The 13,910-nt window shown below is 37.6% G+C and overlaps 1 protein-coding gene across 1 annotated transcript; it reads left to right on the forward strand.

Annotated features, from left to right (window-relative positions):
- The first annotated feature begins 10,918 nt into the window (after nucleotides 1-10,918).
- On the forward strand, nucleotides 10,919-13,769 carry LOC140009290 (zinc finger protein JACKDAW-like). Its single transcript, XM_072054414.1, has 4 exons — nucleotides 10,919-11,240; nucleotides 11,325-11,666; nucleotides 11,871-12,270; nucleotides 12,516-13,769. Exons 2-4 carry the CDS (start codon nucleotides 11,501-11,503, stop codon nucleotides 13,603-13,605), a joined length of 1,656 nt encoding a protein of 551 aa, XP_071910515.1. The 5' UTR covers nucleotides 10,919-11,240; nucleotides 11,325-11,500; the 3' UTR covers nucleotides 13,606-13,769.
- Nucleotides 13,770-13,910: the final 141 nt, after the last annotated feature.

Raw genomic sequence — 13,910 nt, forward strand, 5'->3', positions numbered from 1 at the left:
CCATTCAGAATGGTTAAAGTAAATCGTACTTTCACTGGTATCACCATTCCATGAATTTAGCCTAGTAAGTGTGGTGGTTTAACATGGTGTCATCCTCTAATTAACCCTTCTTAAATCGTAACTGTATATATATATATATATGATCCTGATTCACAAATATACGCTTCCAACGCTCTGGAACAAACAAAACTTGGCTCAGTGTTAAAACATCCATCCAATCATGTGCCATAACAAAACTTGATAATATCATTTATTTTTTCCGAATACGATAGACTTACATTTATTCTATGCTACGAGGAGGAGGACCTGGAGAGGCCTAAGGGAAAATCGTTGGGGACTGAATCACCATCGGCCCAAATGGGTGTACTACGCACCCGTCTGGAACCATTTTAAAGTGGCAGGTCATATATAGTGACAGATTGTGGGCGACAAATTTAAACTCTTGACCTCCCACCTCACCAAAAGCCACCGAGCTAAGCTCAGTAAAACTTGATAATACTATGCAGTAGTATATATGTAATTAAAAGTCCACATGAATAGACAGATGATTTTTTAGTATTCGTTGACGTAAACAGAAAATGAAGGTGGCTCTACCAATTGGCTTCCAACTCCAACCCATAAAACAAACCTAAAATATCCCAACACACGCGTATGTATATATTTCTTTTGGCTTCATGTTTGCAACGCCCAGCGATTTCCGAATAATATTCCGGCTAAACCATAGTACTACAACATTCTCATTATAAATGTTAAGCAAAAACAATAAGCCCAAAATCACCCTCTGGACTTAGTGACGAAATGCTTTTATAAACTCCCACTTGTAATTTGCAGATTCAATCGTGCATGACGTGAATGTGAATGAGGTAAAAAAGGAGAAAATTTTAACAGGGTTGTCCTCAAATTAAAAGGAGGTGGTTGAAGAATGAAAAATTGAAAAGAAAGTAATGCATGTGAAGATGGAGATGCTGTTACTGTCAGAATCATTGGAGAGTCGATCCAATGATTGAAGGAGGGTTGTCAAAGTCTTTGCCGTTGGGAAAGGATGAAAAAAAATTTCTTTTTTTTTAAAGAATTGCTATTAATTAAATACATGAGTTAGAATTAGCCCGTTTCGAAGAGTTCAAGAAGTAATTGTTGGTGCAAGGGGTCTCTGCACCTTTTCTCGAAGAGTTTCTTGGATGCGCCTTGTTTAAGAGGATGTCATTTTGTGAACATCAAGGAAGTTTATTGGTGCAAGGGTTCCTTTTCAAGATTTTCCTTTAACCCCATTCTAAGTGCAACGGATCTTCTATCCCACACCCTATGCCATATTTTCTGTCCCACTTTTTTATTTCCTATCTCAATCTCTAAAATTGCAATTTGCACGGTCGGAATTAGCATAAATTATAAACAGAGAAAGAGCAGAAATTAGGAAATTTCAGAGTCAATCTCCCAAGTAATTTTCAAGGAAGCGGATCTCTCCGTTTCTGTTGAACTGGAAAACCAAAATCCAATTACTAATTCTTTTGCACCTCTCGCCATGAAAGACTAAACACAAAACGGACCTTATTGTACAATTTACGGTCACTGGTGGTGAATGGTGATAAGTTGTACAGTGCAATGTAATACACTAAATAACCATGCATGTACAATTTAATGTAATAAATGTATACACTCAAATAATAGCTTTCAAATTTTTTAGACTCAACTTGATGGACAGGAACATTAGTCAAATAACCGTGACAATCTTAATTCGATCGTCAAACTTTTCCATTTCTTCTTTTTCATTATAAGGTGTGTAGTCTCCCTTTCAACAAAAACCAAATTTCAAATAACAATATATGATTTTTTACTCATTTTTGGGAGTTGTGTTCTAATTTAATCACAACAACAGAAATTTATTTAAAAAAAAAAAAAAAAACTTTCCCATCATGATTATACTCTTACACTTTTCTGGCTGCTTATTAGTTCTGAGTGAGTTCTCTCTATTTATTTATTTATATTTTTGGCCAAACGGCGGGCCTAAGCCCACGAATATAGAAAGATGAAATCATTCAAACTTGGGATTTGGGCCCACCCCAGGGGACGGGACGGGGTTGGTATTGGGCCTTCTATTTTCTGGATCAACATTTAGGCCACGGTGCAGCAGACAGAAATCTGAGATGACTTTGCTAGGCTTGGGAGCTTTGGTCAGAAATTGTGGGAAGACAACGGGAATTCGGAGTTGATCTCCGCCGCCTTTGAAGTCATCCCAAACTATGCCTCTGATTTCAGGCCTCCTCTCCATCTCGCTCTTTTTTTTAAGTCTAATAATGATCACATAAATTGTTTGAGTCTCATTCAAGCCCAATAATGAGACAGCAATAAGGGTCGCATATTTAATAAATATATTCTACCCTGTGGAAGCTCAACGAAAACAACGAAAGGTCATGACATATATATATATATATATATGCTGAAAGTTAATTAAGAAAAACAACGAATCGACAAGACAGCCGAATTAAGCAAGATTCTGATGCATTGAATTTCAACCATCCTGTTCAAAACTTTGTACGATCTGCAGGGTTCAAACTGCTTTTTTGTAGAAACTGTAATCAACATTTCCATTTTCTGAATTGATTTGGTCTTTGAAGATGTCATTCAAGGGAAATCGTTTTCAGGTTAACTGGCTAAGCGTGACTTTTGAAAATTCAGGTTAAGAAATCGTTTTCATAATAACATATGAACTTCATCGGTGTTATTGATTGATGACATGGAGTCCTACCAGTGGACAGAAAATACGTATGCAACCGTGTCTTCGCTGCTCTTTTATTATTATTATTATTATTATTTCTGTTTTTCCCCCCATCCAGAGAGGAATACGATGATTGCTAAAAAAAAGAGTAAATCTTATATAGACTGACAGTTTATTCACTATCATCGTTAAATGAAGTGTAGTGGGGCCAATTCACCGGAGCCACGTGTCAGTTCGGGCCTGGTGACCTAGCAGTTCGGACAGATTAGCTCGGGCAGAAGGCATGACAGTTCGCGCATAGCCGCCGCCTCTTAGCTGGGTGAGCCTAGTGGGCCGCGGCTCCCGAACCTTTCGGAGCTAGCAGACGAAATCCTAGAAGGACTCCCTCCTCAGCAGGATTCCTACTCCTATAAGGAAACTTCTACCACGAGGCCTATAAATATGGCACAACAAGACAACACGAGGTACGCCGTCTACAGTATTTACGCTGTTGCTTTACTCTTAAACTTTTATTGACTTGACCGTCGAAGCTACTCCGAGGAACTAGCCCTGCCATTAGTCTTTCTTGTAGGCCAGTTAGCTCACCTCACTAGTATCAGTTCGCTCAGCCCGCTGCTGCTCAGGAACTAGCCTCGCCGTTAGTCTTTCTTGTAGGCCAGTTAGCTTACCTCACTAGTATCAGTTCGCTCAGCCCGCTGCTGCTCAGTTCGGAACGTGCTCTCGACAGTCGCATCAAATACCACATAAGTGAAATTAAGATTTGAAATTTAAATTTAGCATATGTGGTATTCATCTAAGCATCACAATGTATACACTGTCATTACATATAAGATTAATCCAGAAAAAAAAGTTTCAAGAAGAAAAGTAAGAAATCCTCCGACACGTGAAAATTATGAAAAATAATTTGACTGTGGTATCTCCATGTCAACTTAATTTGAACATCAAATGAATTATTAAGGTATTTTCAAAAGGAACTGTCAAAAGTACAGATATACTAGCAAAGCAAAATTAAATATCCATCTCTTAAGCCAGACTGGAACTATGGTTCTGAACTGAAGCGCCGACAGCCCCATGCCAAATTGGTCAAAAGAATCAAGACCCCTGTTCAAAATTAACAAAAACTAAATGATTTTGCATGAAGAAGGTTAAGAATCTAACAGATCCACACACACAGTCCGATTAATATAATGAACTGCCTGCAGTTTCCTATTTGGTCATGCGGAGGGAGGAAAATTGAGACGCATATCTCTTCTCTTTGCAATTAAAAACGACAAATAGAAACCACCACTTGGACTCGCCTTAATTTCTCAAGACAAAGAAAGAGAGAAATTTTCCCTTGGAGAAATGGTACAAAATATAATTTGGAGTCAAGTATGAACTTCCAAATTAGCTGGTAATTAAGTATCAAATCTGCCCAAAGCTGAATGCCATCCCATCCAGTTGACAAAAAGCCGAATGCCATCCAGTTGACAAATGAACTTTTTATTGCGTGAGGGAATAGCCATTTTTTAGTTCTAAATTTTTACTTTGACTTGTAGAAGAGATATTGTAGAATAAAGAATTTCTAGTTTTGTTAACAGTACTTGAAAAAAAAAAGGTTACTGCTGCGCCTGCAACAACTAATTTATGCATTCATGCAAGCGTTCTATATATATATATACATATATGATATATGTGTGTATGTATGTATCAATCAGCATTGGATCCCTTCTGTGCCTAGACAGCCCCATGTGTGTTTATTCCCAAAAACATGGAATTGTTTGGCTGCAGGGCTTGGGCACTTTTCCATCGGTTGGTCAAGCATGATAATCCAAGTATTCATTAACGGTAAGAATAATGCGTGGCAGGAGGGAAGGGAAAGAAAACAAAGGAAATATCCAAATCGGGTACGTACTACAAACATTTATTTCCTGGCAAAAGGATAATAATTTGAGACATGAGCAAGAACGCCACATTCTGCTTACTGATCAATGTGGAAAAACGGCAAATCAAGTTGCAGCATATGATCTTTGACGTGTGGAGTTCTCTTTTTTCTTTTTCGGTGAAAACTGTTGGTGTTTGGTTGATTAAAATAGGAATTGATGAATATACCCCGAAATCATAGGGATGGAATGGACAAAGCAAATGAAGTTTTCCAAATATTCTTTACGTGGGTGGTGATGCTACATAGGTAGCTTGAAAATGTAACACTAGGACGCGTTTTAAGGAGAAGGACTTGCCAACTAATAATTCTTGTGATCTGTATATAATACCCAATAATTTAAGTTGTTAGCCAACAAAACCATATCTAGTACTCTAGGGGAATAAAGAAAAGAATATCTATATCTATATCTATATATATATAGTCAGTCCTCTACAGTGCATACATCGGGGAGAGAAAGGTGGAATCTATGCTACGGAATGGATGGATGAAAGTGATGTCGTTTGTGGTCGGACTTTCATTTTATGTAATTTTATGTTATATAATCTTCCCTCATCACAACCCCACAACCGCCCCCCCAAACCCCTGAATTAGGGTTTAGATCTGATTAAGATATACTATAATATAAGTCGCCTGTTTCCCTAGGTTTGCATGTTTTTTATACAAAACACACGTACTACATACATAACATACGTATTATACAAAGCAAAGTACCAAATTACACTAGAGACTAGACTAATTCAATTGGAAGAGAAAGGTGGTTTTATGGATTGGCTGCCCCAAACAGCCCCCCTCCCCCGCTTTGGGGGGGTTGGAATATGGGAACTTTGGGGACCCTACGGGTGGGGTATGAGAACAAGAAGAATAATTCAAGTTGGAGTAGGATCCGAATGCATGAGGCCAAAAGCAGTTAAATTATTTTTATGTGTTGGGATATACTTTATCGCATAATAATGTGTGTTTTTTCTAATTGATTATTAGTGCATTAAGAGAGGGTGGACCACTCAAAGTCAGCTCCGAAAAGGACACTTGAAACTTTCTTCCAAAGCTGTTCTTCGTGTACGGTCTCTCTCTCTTTTTTTTTTTTTTTACACTTTGAGCTTTACCTCAAAGTTTATACATTTGAGTTAAAAAGGTCCATACACAAATGTAGGGTTTGGATGCTTCAAAAAAAAAAAAAAAAAAGCATATAATAAATAGCTGATGATGTTTGTAATAATGACTACATATATAGTAGTAAATGTTATCACGGGTTGGAATGTGAAGCATGAAAAGCATGGCCATATGGGAATTGGGAAACTATGGCCCAAATGTTTGTTTGCACCCCGCAACCCGTTCTCGAACACGGACGAAGAAAAGAAATTTTCATTTTAAATCACAGGATTGTACACATTTTTGTTTTGTAACGATGAAAAAGAATCCTGAAAGTGGTAAAATTACAGCGTTTTTTTTTTCCTTCCATCTACACAGAATTATACTGTTGGGTTCCTCTTCTGCATGTGCCCGAGGAGATATAGATATAGTGCAATATTTCTAACACCATCTCGTGAGTCGAAAGTGAATAAAAATAATTAACTCGCAGACGATGAACAAATATACTGCTCAATTTTTTTTTTTTAATTTTTGGTCATAAATCAACAATGATTGCTGCCGTACTGCGTGATTAATCCAAAGCTAATTAATTACGGAGTACGGTACACTTGCCTTTTGTTACTACTAACTTAACATAACAGGATTCGATCGTACGTTCTTTTTGGTGGCTATGACAAAGAGCAAGCAAACAATAATACATATTGACGTACATTATACTTGTTCTATGCTGCTTCCAATCCAGGACGTTTGCTGCCGTAAATTCCTCTAACTACGTACGCGAGAGAGATGTATAAGTAAAACCATGCCTGTGTACTCTTTTTTTGGAGTGTTTTTGTCCCTCTGTTCGATGCATGCAGACCATCTTACACGTAATGGTTGTACAACGCTTTTATGAAAATACACCATCAATTATGTGTGTACCCGGTTGTACAACACTTTTATGTATACATGTATATATATATATATATATAGATTTTTCTATCGTACTTTATGGACACTCATTCATACACTTCCACATGATCTATCATGTATATACATATATTAACAATTAATATTTTTTTTTATATTTATACAGTTTGCCTAATTAATTCCCTTGCATTTATGCATTTTTCTAATTAATTTTCTATTTCTAAAATTCTAACTCGTGAAATATATCTTATCGGTGTCTACAGGGCACCCATTAGACAGACTCTATGTATGTATGTATGTATATTGCTCTTTCCACATGTTTATATATAAAGTAACCAATTGGCCTTACGTCACCTCAACTTTGTTCACTTTTCAAATATCACCTAAAATTAACGTATCAACTTTGTTCACTTTTCAAACTTTGTTCACTCTTCAAATATCACCTAAAATTAACGTACCTATTAATAATTCAATTAATCGCAACCAAAGTTTCTACTTTCTAGAATTGCTCAACTTGAAAGGTGCATGTTCCAAGATTTGTTTACTCCGTTTTTAGAAATTTCTAGGCATCTCTAATATCGCTGACATTTGCATCTACCAATAAAGATTTGATTCTTTTGAAGCATTCCTTTTCCCCGCCGCTCAAAATCATTCCTTACCATCAAGATTATTGTCACGAAAATGAGATTTTTGGATACACAGTACCCTTAAGCACTAATCCCCAACAAAGAAAAAATCTTAACCACTAACACATTTATTTTAGCAGCTTCGAAGCCCCTTAATTACCACCCTCCCCCCTCCTTTAGCCATTATTTGAAAGAATATTTTGTTCACACATTTATTTCATCAATCTGTCAGGTGGCGTTTGGATTGTAGCTTTTTACTCAAGGTGGTCATATTTTTCAGTCATTTTTTTATTTTGTATCCGTCAAGTAGCATCGATATATATATATATATATATTTTTTTTACAAAAGGTACAAAAAGTAGCCAGGCAGCCAGCCATCCAAAGGAGACCTCCCACATGAGATAAGTTGTGATTGGTTTATCGCCATGGAAATAGACAAAGGAAGCAATCCTGTGATGATCAGGGAAACCGTGATACCATAGTTGGACGTCTTCGAAATAGAACAGCCAACAGGACCATGCGTGCACCAAACCACATTATTGGACTCCAGTACATATGAATTACGAGCAGTAGTACCTTGGCTGCGAATGGTTGTACTATCAGAGAACAATAAAAAGGACCCCACAGAGGAGGGAGTGGTATCACGGACGACTGTTACCCACGAAAGTACCTCGGGAAATTCAATTCAATTCTTCATTTTCTCTGTCTTACTAATTCTTAAACAGCAACAGCAGCAGCAGCGGCTGTCTCTCTCTCCACCCTCGCCCTGACTGACCCCTGATCGATGGATGACGAGTCTCCTCTCCTGACATTTTTCCCCTCCGGCCCACACTGCAATTTTGTATCCTCTCACTTGGGGTCCAACCTTTAATTATGCTGTAATCATTTTATACCTGATCGGGTCGGGGGGTGCTGTAAAAGGCAATCTACTTTCTTTTTACTTTCTACGAAAAATATATCATTGCCTTCCACACGTTTGTCAAAGAAAGTTTTTTTCTTTAATAATAAAAAATTCACCATCCTTTGACCTTTCTCTTCACTCTTTTAGCCTCTCAGGCCTTAGCCTCAGGTCCACAAGCTTAAGCTTGATGATATTTGCAGTTTTGCACCTGCAGTCTTGTCTGCAGTCTGTGAAACAACAACCCAACAAGTCTTTCTTCTAAAGGAAAATTTGTACCTCAATTAGGGCTAGTTTCAACGGAATTTCTTATCGGGCAATTTGAAGTAAAATTAGGAAAACAAACTGCTAATAACAAGCGGAAATCTCCTTTTTTTTTTGGGTGGACTCGGCTTCGTTTTGTTATTCCTCTTCTTTATTCTTTATTGTATAGTTTAGCTAGTAAAAGTTCATGTTATATCATCACAATAAAACGTTCTTATGTATAAGTCAAAAAAAAAAATTGTAATTCATACATTTCAATGGATATTCTGAAAAACACTCGTATTTTCAACTAACAATATAGAATTCGAAATAAACTTTCAGCGTATTATACTTTACAAATCATACATTGAAATGTCCTTTTTTTTTTTGGGTGGACTCGGCTTCGTTTTGTTATTCCTCTTCTTTATTCTTTATTGTATAGTTTAGCTAGTAAAAGTTCATGTTATATCATCACAATAAAACGTTCTTATGTATAAGTCAAAAAAAAAAATTGTAATTCATACATTTCAATGGATATTCTGAAAAACACTCGTATTTTCAACTAACAATATAGAATTCGAAATAAACTTTCAGCGTATTATACTTTACAAATCATACATTAATTTTTGGTGAAATCTAAAATTTATGTAGCACGGTAAGCATAATTAATGACATCCTTCGGAGTTACATATATACAAATTAGCAACCACATATGTCATACATAAATTGATACATACGAAAATAATAAGGTGATAAAATTTTAATGTCATACACGATGATAAGAGTTAGATTAATTGTACTAATATTATTTTTGGTTCCACAATTTAGAAATACTTTCACACTATTCAGGTATGACTTTATATATGTAATTGTGCAAAATATGCACTCTTTTTTTGCCACAATTTTACCCTTACTATTGAAAAAAAATCGTACAATATGCATATGTATAACATCTCTAAATTAAATATTGATGCGTGTAATATGAGATGTTATAGAGATGCCAAATGCCAATGTTAACCACATAGATACTAAGAAAACATAGTGCAAGGTATTGTGCAAATCTACATTCGCATTTATTGCTTCAAGTACATGTAAATTCAATTAATAGTTATTGAATCTTAAGGAAACAAAAAAGAATTAAAACATAATGTTAAGGAAACAAAAAAGAATTAAAACATGATGTTTATATAAGAGAAATATCAATATAATAAAAAGTGGCACAGGATATGGGACAGAAGATCCGTTGCGATGTAAATTTCGTTATTACGTTAAAGAATCTCCTTAAATTAGGAATTCCAGGTTTATAAGTTGTCTTTTTGTCTGTGGAGAAAAGAAAAGAAAAGAGGAAAGAAGAGAAATAGTTAAGCCACCTACATTAATTAGAGCTTGCTATAAATAGCTCCAAGCTCAGCTAGAAGGATGATGTCTATTTAGAGTATGTAATTGTACGTATCACTAGTTATAGTAAACTTACACATTTAGGGTTGGAAACATAAATTTAAGCGTCAGTGTGAACATAACACTTGATGTGCTCAAATCTGAAGACGCCAAACCAATCAATGACGACGAACAATATACTCTGTCACTTTACCGTGTCAATAAAAATAAACTTTTCGATTGACCATCTGCGCATCATATGGACAACATCATTGCAGCAGTATTATTTTAGTAGTATCAAAATATGAAAAGAACAGAATTGAGTCTTGATTTCGCATAAAACTTTAGAATTTAAATCTACTAGCTCCATGAGTTCTCAAAGCACAATACGACTACTTCGGAACATATATAAGCGGGAGTGGATGTTGTTAATCTGCAAATTTTCAGATTTTGAAGTTCAGAGAATATTATTAATTCTCAAAAGAGAGAGAAACAAGAAACAAAACAAAAAAAAAAAAAAATCTTGTTCAAGTTCAACAATTTATGAATATTACAGAACTAAGGTAGCACACAAATACAATATATAGTTTCCTAACTCATAACCATGAAATTCATTTGATAAGAGATTAATAAAAACCCCCCATCACCTGGTAATTAAAGTAACCTTATAAAACTCAATATTTGACGCAGTAGAGTGATGTTCTCCTTCCAGAAAAGGTAAATTCAATACTGACAATTGTTATGCATCTCAGTTCAAACATGAGAATGCATTAATAAACTCGATGCTCCGAAGCGTTCAAAAAAAAAAAATTCCACAAAAATCGTACTACTGCAGAATATGTCCAGCATTCAGCTCTTTTTTCTATTTAAAGTTTCCAAATTTCCGAAGAATCTGAACCGTTCCTCAATATTTCATAGATCTTGATAAATAGAGAATTTGGCTCGGAATGCTGCATAAGTGTTGACACAGAGCTCTACACATTCTGTTGAACAGCATACAGCCAATATATACATAATAAGTGCCTGTATAGGATTATACTCCATAGTGGATATACAAGGGGGAGGTGGGGCCCATCTGCTAAATCCATGGCTGACCGACTTTGAAAATTGTGGGTAAGATAAAAGGTGAGAGGACGTGGGGTGGAGAGGGAAGCTTGCAAGTTTGTGGAAGCGAGATTGAGATAGATAGAGAGAAAGAGCAGCCGGTTAGAAAAAGAGTGGAAATATTCTCTTTAGCTTTCGAGGGTTTTTTTGGTGTTTTCTTCTGAAATCAAAACAAAGGTCCGAAGTGTTTTCGGATCTCTCCCTCTCTGCAAGGAAAGTGTCCGAAGTGTTTTTCTAGATTATTGTTTGTTTTTTGCTTTTTATATTACGATATCAAGCTTGTTTTGTTGGGTGTTTTGTGTGTGCTCTCTTGTTCTTTTGGCACAATCTGATAAGCCCGTCCCTCGTAAGATCTGGGTAATACACTAATACTACCAAAGTTTTATCTGTTTGTATCTGGAGAAACTCACTCTTGCTCCTGCTTCTTCTTTTGTTTCCTAGCAGACAAGCAGTCAGCCAAGCTAGTGTTGGAAGCTATCAACTGGTGGGATAACCGGAGTTTTTAGCTTCCAAAAGCTAGTTTTTGTGTCCACTAAGCCAAGAGAAAATCCTTACCCTTAACACCCCCCCACCCCCCTCAATCCCAATCCCAACCCCAACATATATTCATTTTCCTTATGCTAGTCATGTCTGCAAATATGTTTACAGTTCCCCCTTCAGTCAATGGCTTTTCTCCAGAGCCAGCTGATACGAACCCTACTAGCAGTACTTCCAATCCCAAATCCAACTCCACCACCACTAACCCAGCTGGCAAAAAGAAGAGAAATCTACCAGGAAACCCAGGTAAAGAGGAGACAAGCCTTAAATTTCAGTTGCTATAAGCTTTCTGATTTAATTCACTTGGCAAATGAATTGGCATGCACCCTTTTTAATATGTGCTTTGGTTATCATGTAGCTGATGTAAGTGTTAGGACTATATTAGACCACGGAGCCTAAACTGGAAAGACTTTCAATTAATTTCCCACCCTTGGTTCTTCTTAAAATTAGATCCAGATGCTGAAGTTATGGCTCTCTCGCCCAAGACCCTTATGGCAACGAACAGATTCATATGCGAAATTTGCAACAAGGGTTTCCAAAGAGAACAAAACTTGCAGCTTCATAGAAGGGGGCACAATCTTCCATGGAAGCTTAAACAAAGGACTACTAAAGAGCCAGTGAAGAGGAAGGTGTACATATGCCCAGAAAAGACATGCGTCCACCACGACCCGTCTCGAGCACTCGGGGACCTCACCGGGATAAAGAAGCATTTCAGCAGGAAGCACGGGGAGAAGAAGTGGAAGTGTGAGAAATGTTCAAAGAAGTACGCAGTTCAATCGGACTGGAAAGCTCATTCTAAGACTTGCGGGACTAGAGAGTATAAATGCGACTGTGGAACGCTCTTTTCCAGGTACTAGCACTGGTACTATATATTTAGTATTTCTTTCCCTCTTTTGCAAACTTCGCAATCCTCAAATGAAATCCTTGTTTGATCGAGAATATTTGTCTGTTGAAATAAATGCAACTAGTAATGATGTCAAGACATTTGTGGTTGGAACTGAATTAATTGCCGAGAAATCATTAGGATGAGTCAAGTTGTTTTCGAATTAAATGAGGGCGTTTCTAGTTTATTTTATTTTTCTCCATTTACTACAGAAAAGACAGCTTTATCACGCATAGAGCTTTCTGCGATGCCTTAGCTGAAGAAAGTGCAAGAATTACTTCTGTTGCGGCCAATAATTTCAACTTCAAAACTGATCAGCAGCATTTAAATGGTGGTGCTCTGCTAAATCATCCGGGTAGTTTTCCTCACGGACTGAGCGGTCCAACTGGGATTTCACAAATTGGGGTAGACTTTGCAACTGGAAATCAGCTCAAGCCTAGACTTTCATTGTGGTTGGATCAAGCTAGCAATCATCAGCTCAATCACGCTGATATGCCCCCAAGCCAAAATCTCTACATGCCCTCGGCTTCACACCATGACATCATGCAAATGTCGTCGGCCGCTGATGTCTTTGGCAATTATGGCATGCCTTGGCAGCAGCTGGAAAAGAGTAGCGCACCACCGTCATCAGCACCATCGTCTTCCGCAGCAAATCTCTCCTTATCGCCGATGATGCCCCAACAAGTCTTAAAGGATGAAGGAGCCGGAGGCAGCATTAATACCCAAACCCTTTCTTCTTTGTACTCGCCTGGTGCTGCCAGTAACAATGATATCAGTCATTCAAAATCTTCGGCGACGCCAATGTCGGCCACTGCCCTTCTCCAGAAGGCAGCTCAGATGGGGTCATCTAAAAGCACCGCAGCAATCTTCGGCAATGGCTTCGGCATAATGAACCCCTCCTCTTCGTCGTCTTCTCCTGCTGCTGCTGCTAATATGATTGCTTTTAGCAGTGGTTTAGCGCAAAATAGGACAGAGATGATGCAGGTTTTCGGGAAGCAAACGGACAATATGATGGGCGGGGGTTCGAATATGACTTCGTCAACCAGTTCCACGTTAACCAATAATCTGGATCATCAGCCCATGGTGCAAACCAGTACTGCCGCAGACAGCCAATCTGTGGCTTCCTTGGGCGGTTTTCATCGTCACCCGGGATTCAATGCAGTCGTCGAACACGCAAGTCTAACCAGAGATTTTCTGGGAATGGGAGGAGACGGCGGACGTCCATTCTTGCCACACGAGCTTGCTAAATTTGCCTCAATGAGTTCAGCCATGGGTTTGGGGCATTTCAGTAGCAATCACTAGCTAAGAATTATAAATGTTTCCTTTCTTTTGGGTTCTGCTTTTCTTTTTATTATTTTTCTTCCTTTTTTTCACAATCATTTCGTGTCTGGAAGTCAAAACTAATAATATGTAAAAATGGCTGTACGTACTTGGTACAACTAGAATGCAACCTTACCTTATGATCAGGTGGCCTATTCACCAAAATGTATAGGCCAGGGTGAGCTAGATTTGTTGATAATTATCTGTACTGGTGCCTAGCCTCCACGAGGCCTCCGCAACCAAAAATGAAAGGAAACAAGAGAGAGAGAGAGAGAGAGAATGAGAGC

The sequence above is a fragment of the Coffea arabica genome, chromosome 6e (assembly GCF_036785885.1).
Source record: "Coffea arabica cultivar ET-39 chromosome 6e, Coffea Arabica ET-39 HiFi, whole genome shotgun sequence".
Lineage (NCBI taxonomy): Eukaryota > Viridiplantae > Streptophyta > Magnoliopsida > Gentianales > Rubiaceae > Coffea > Coffea arabica.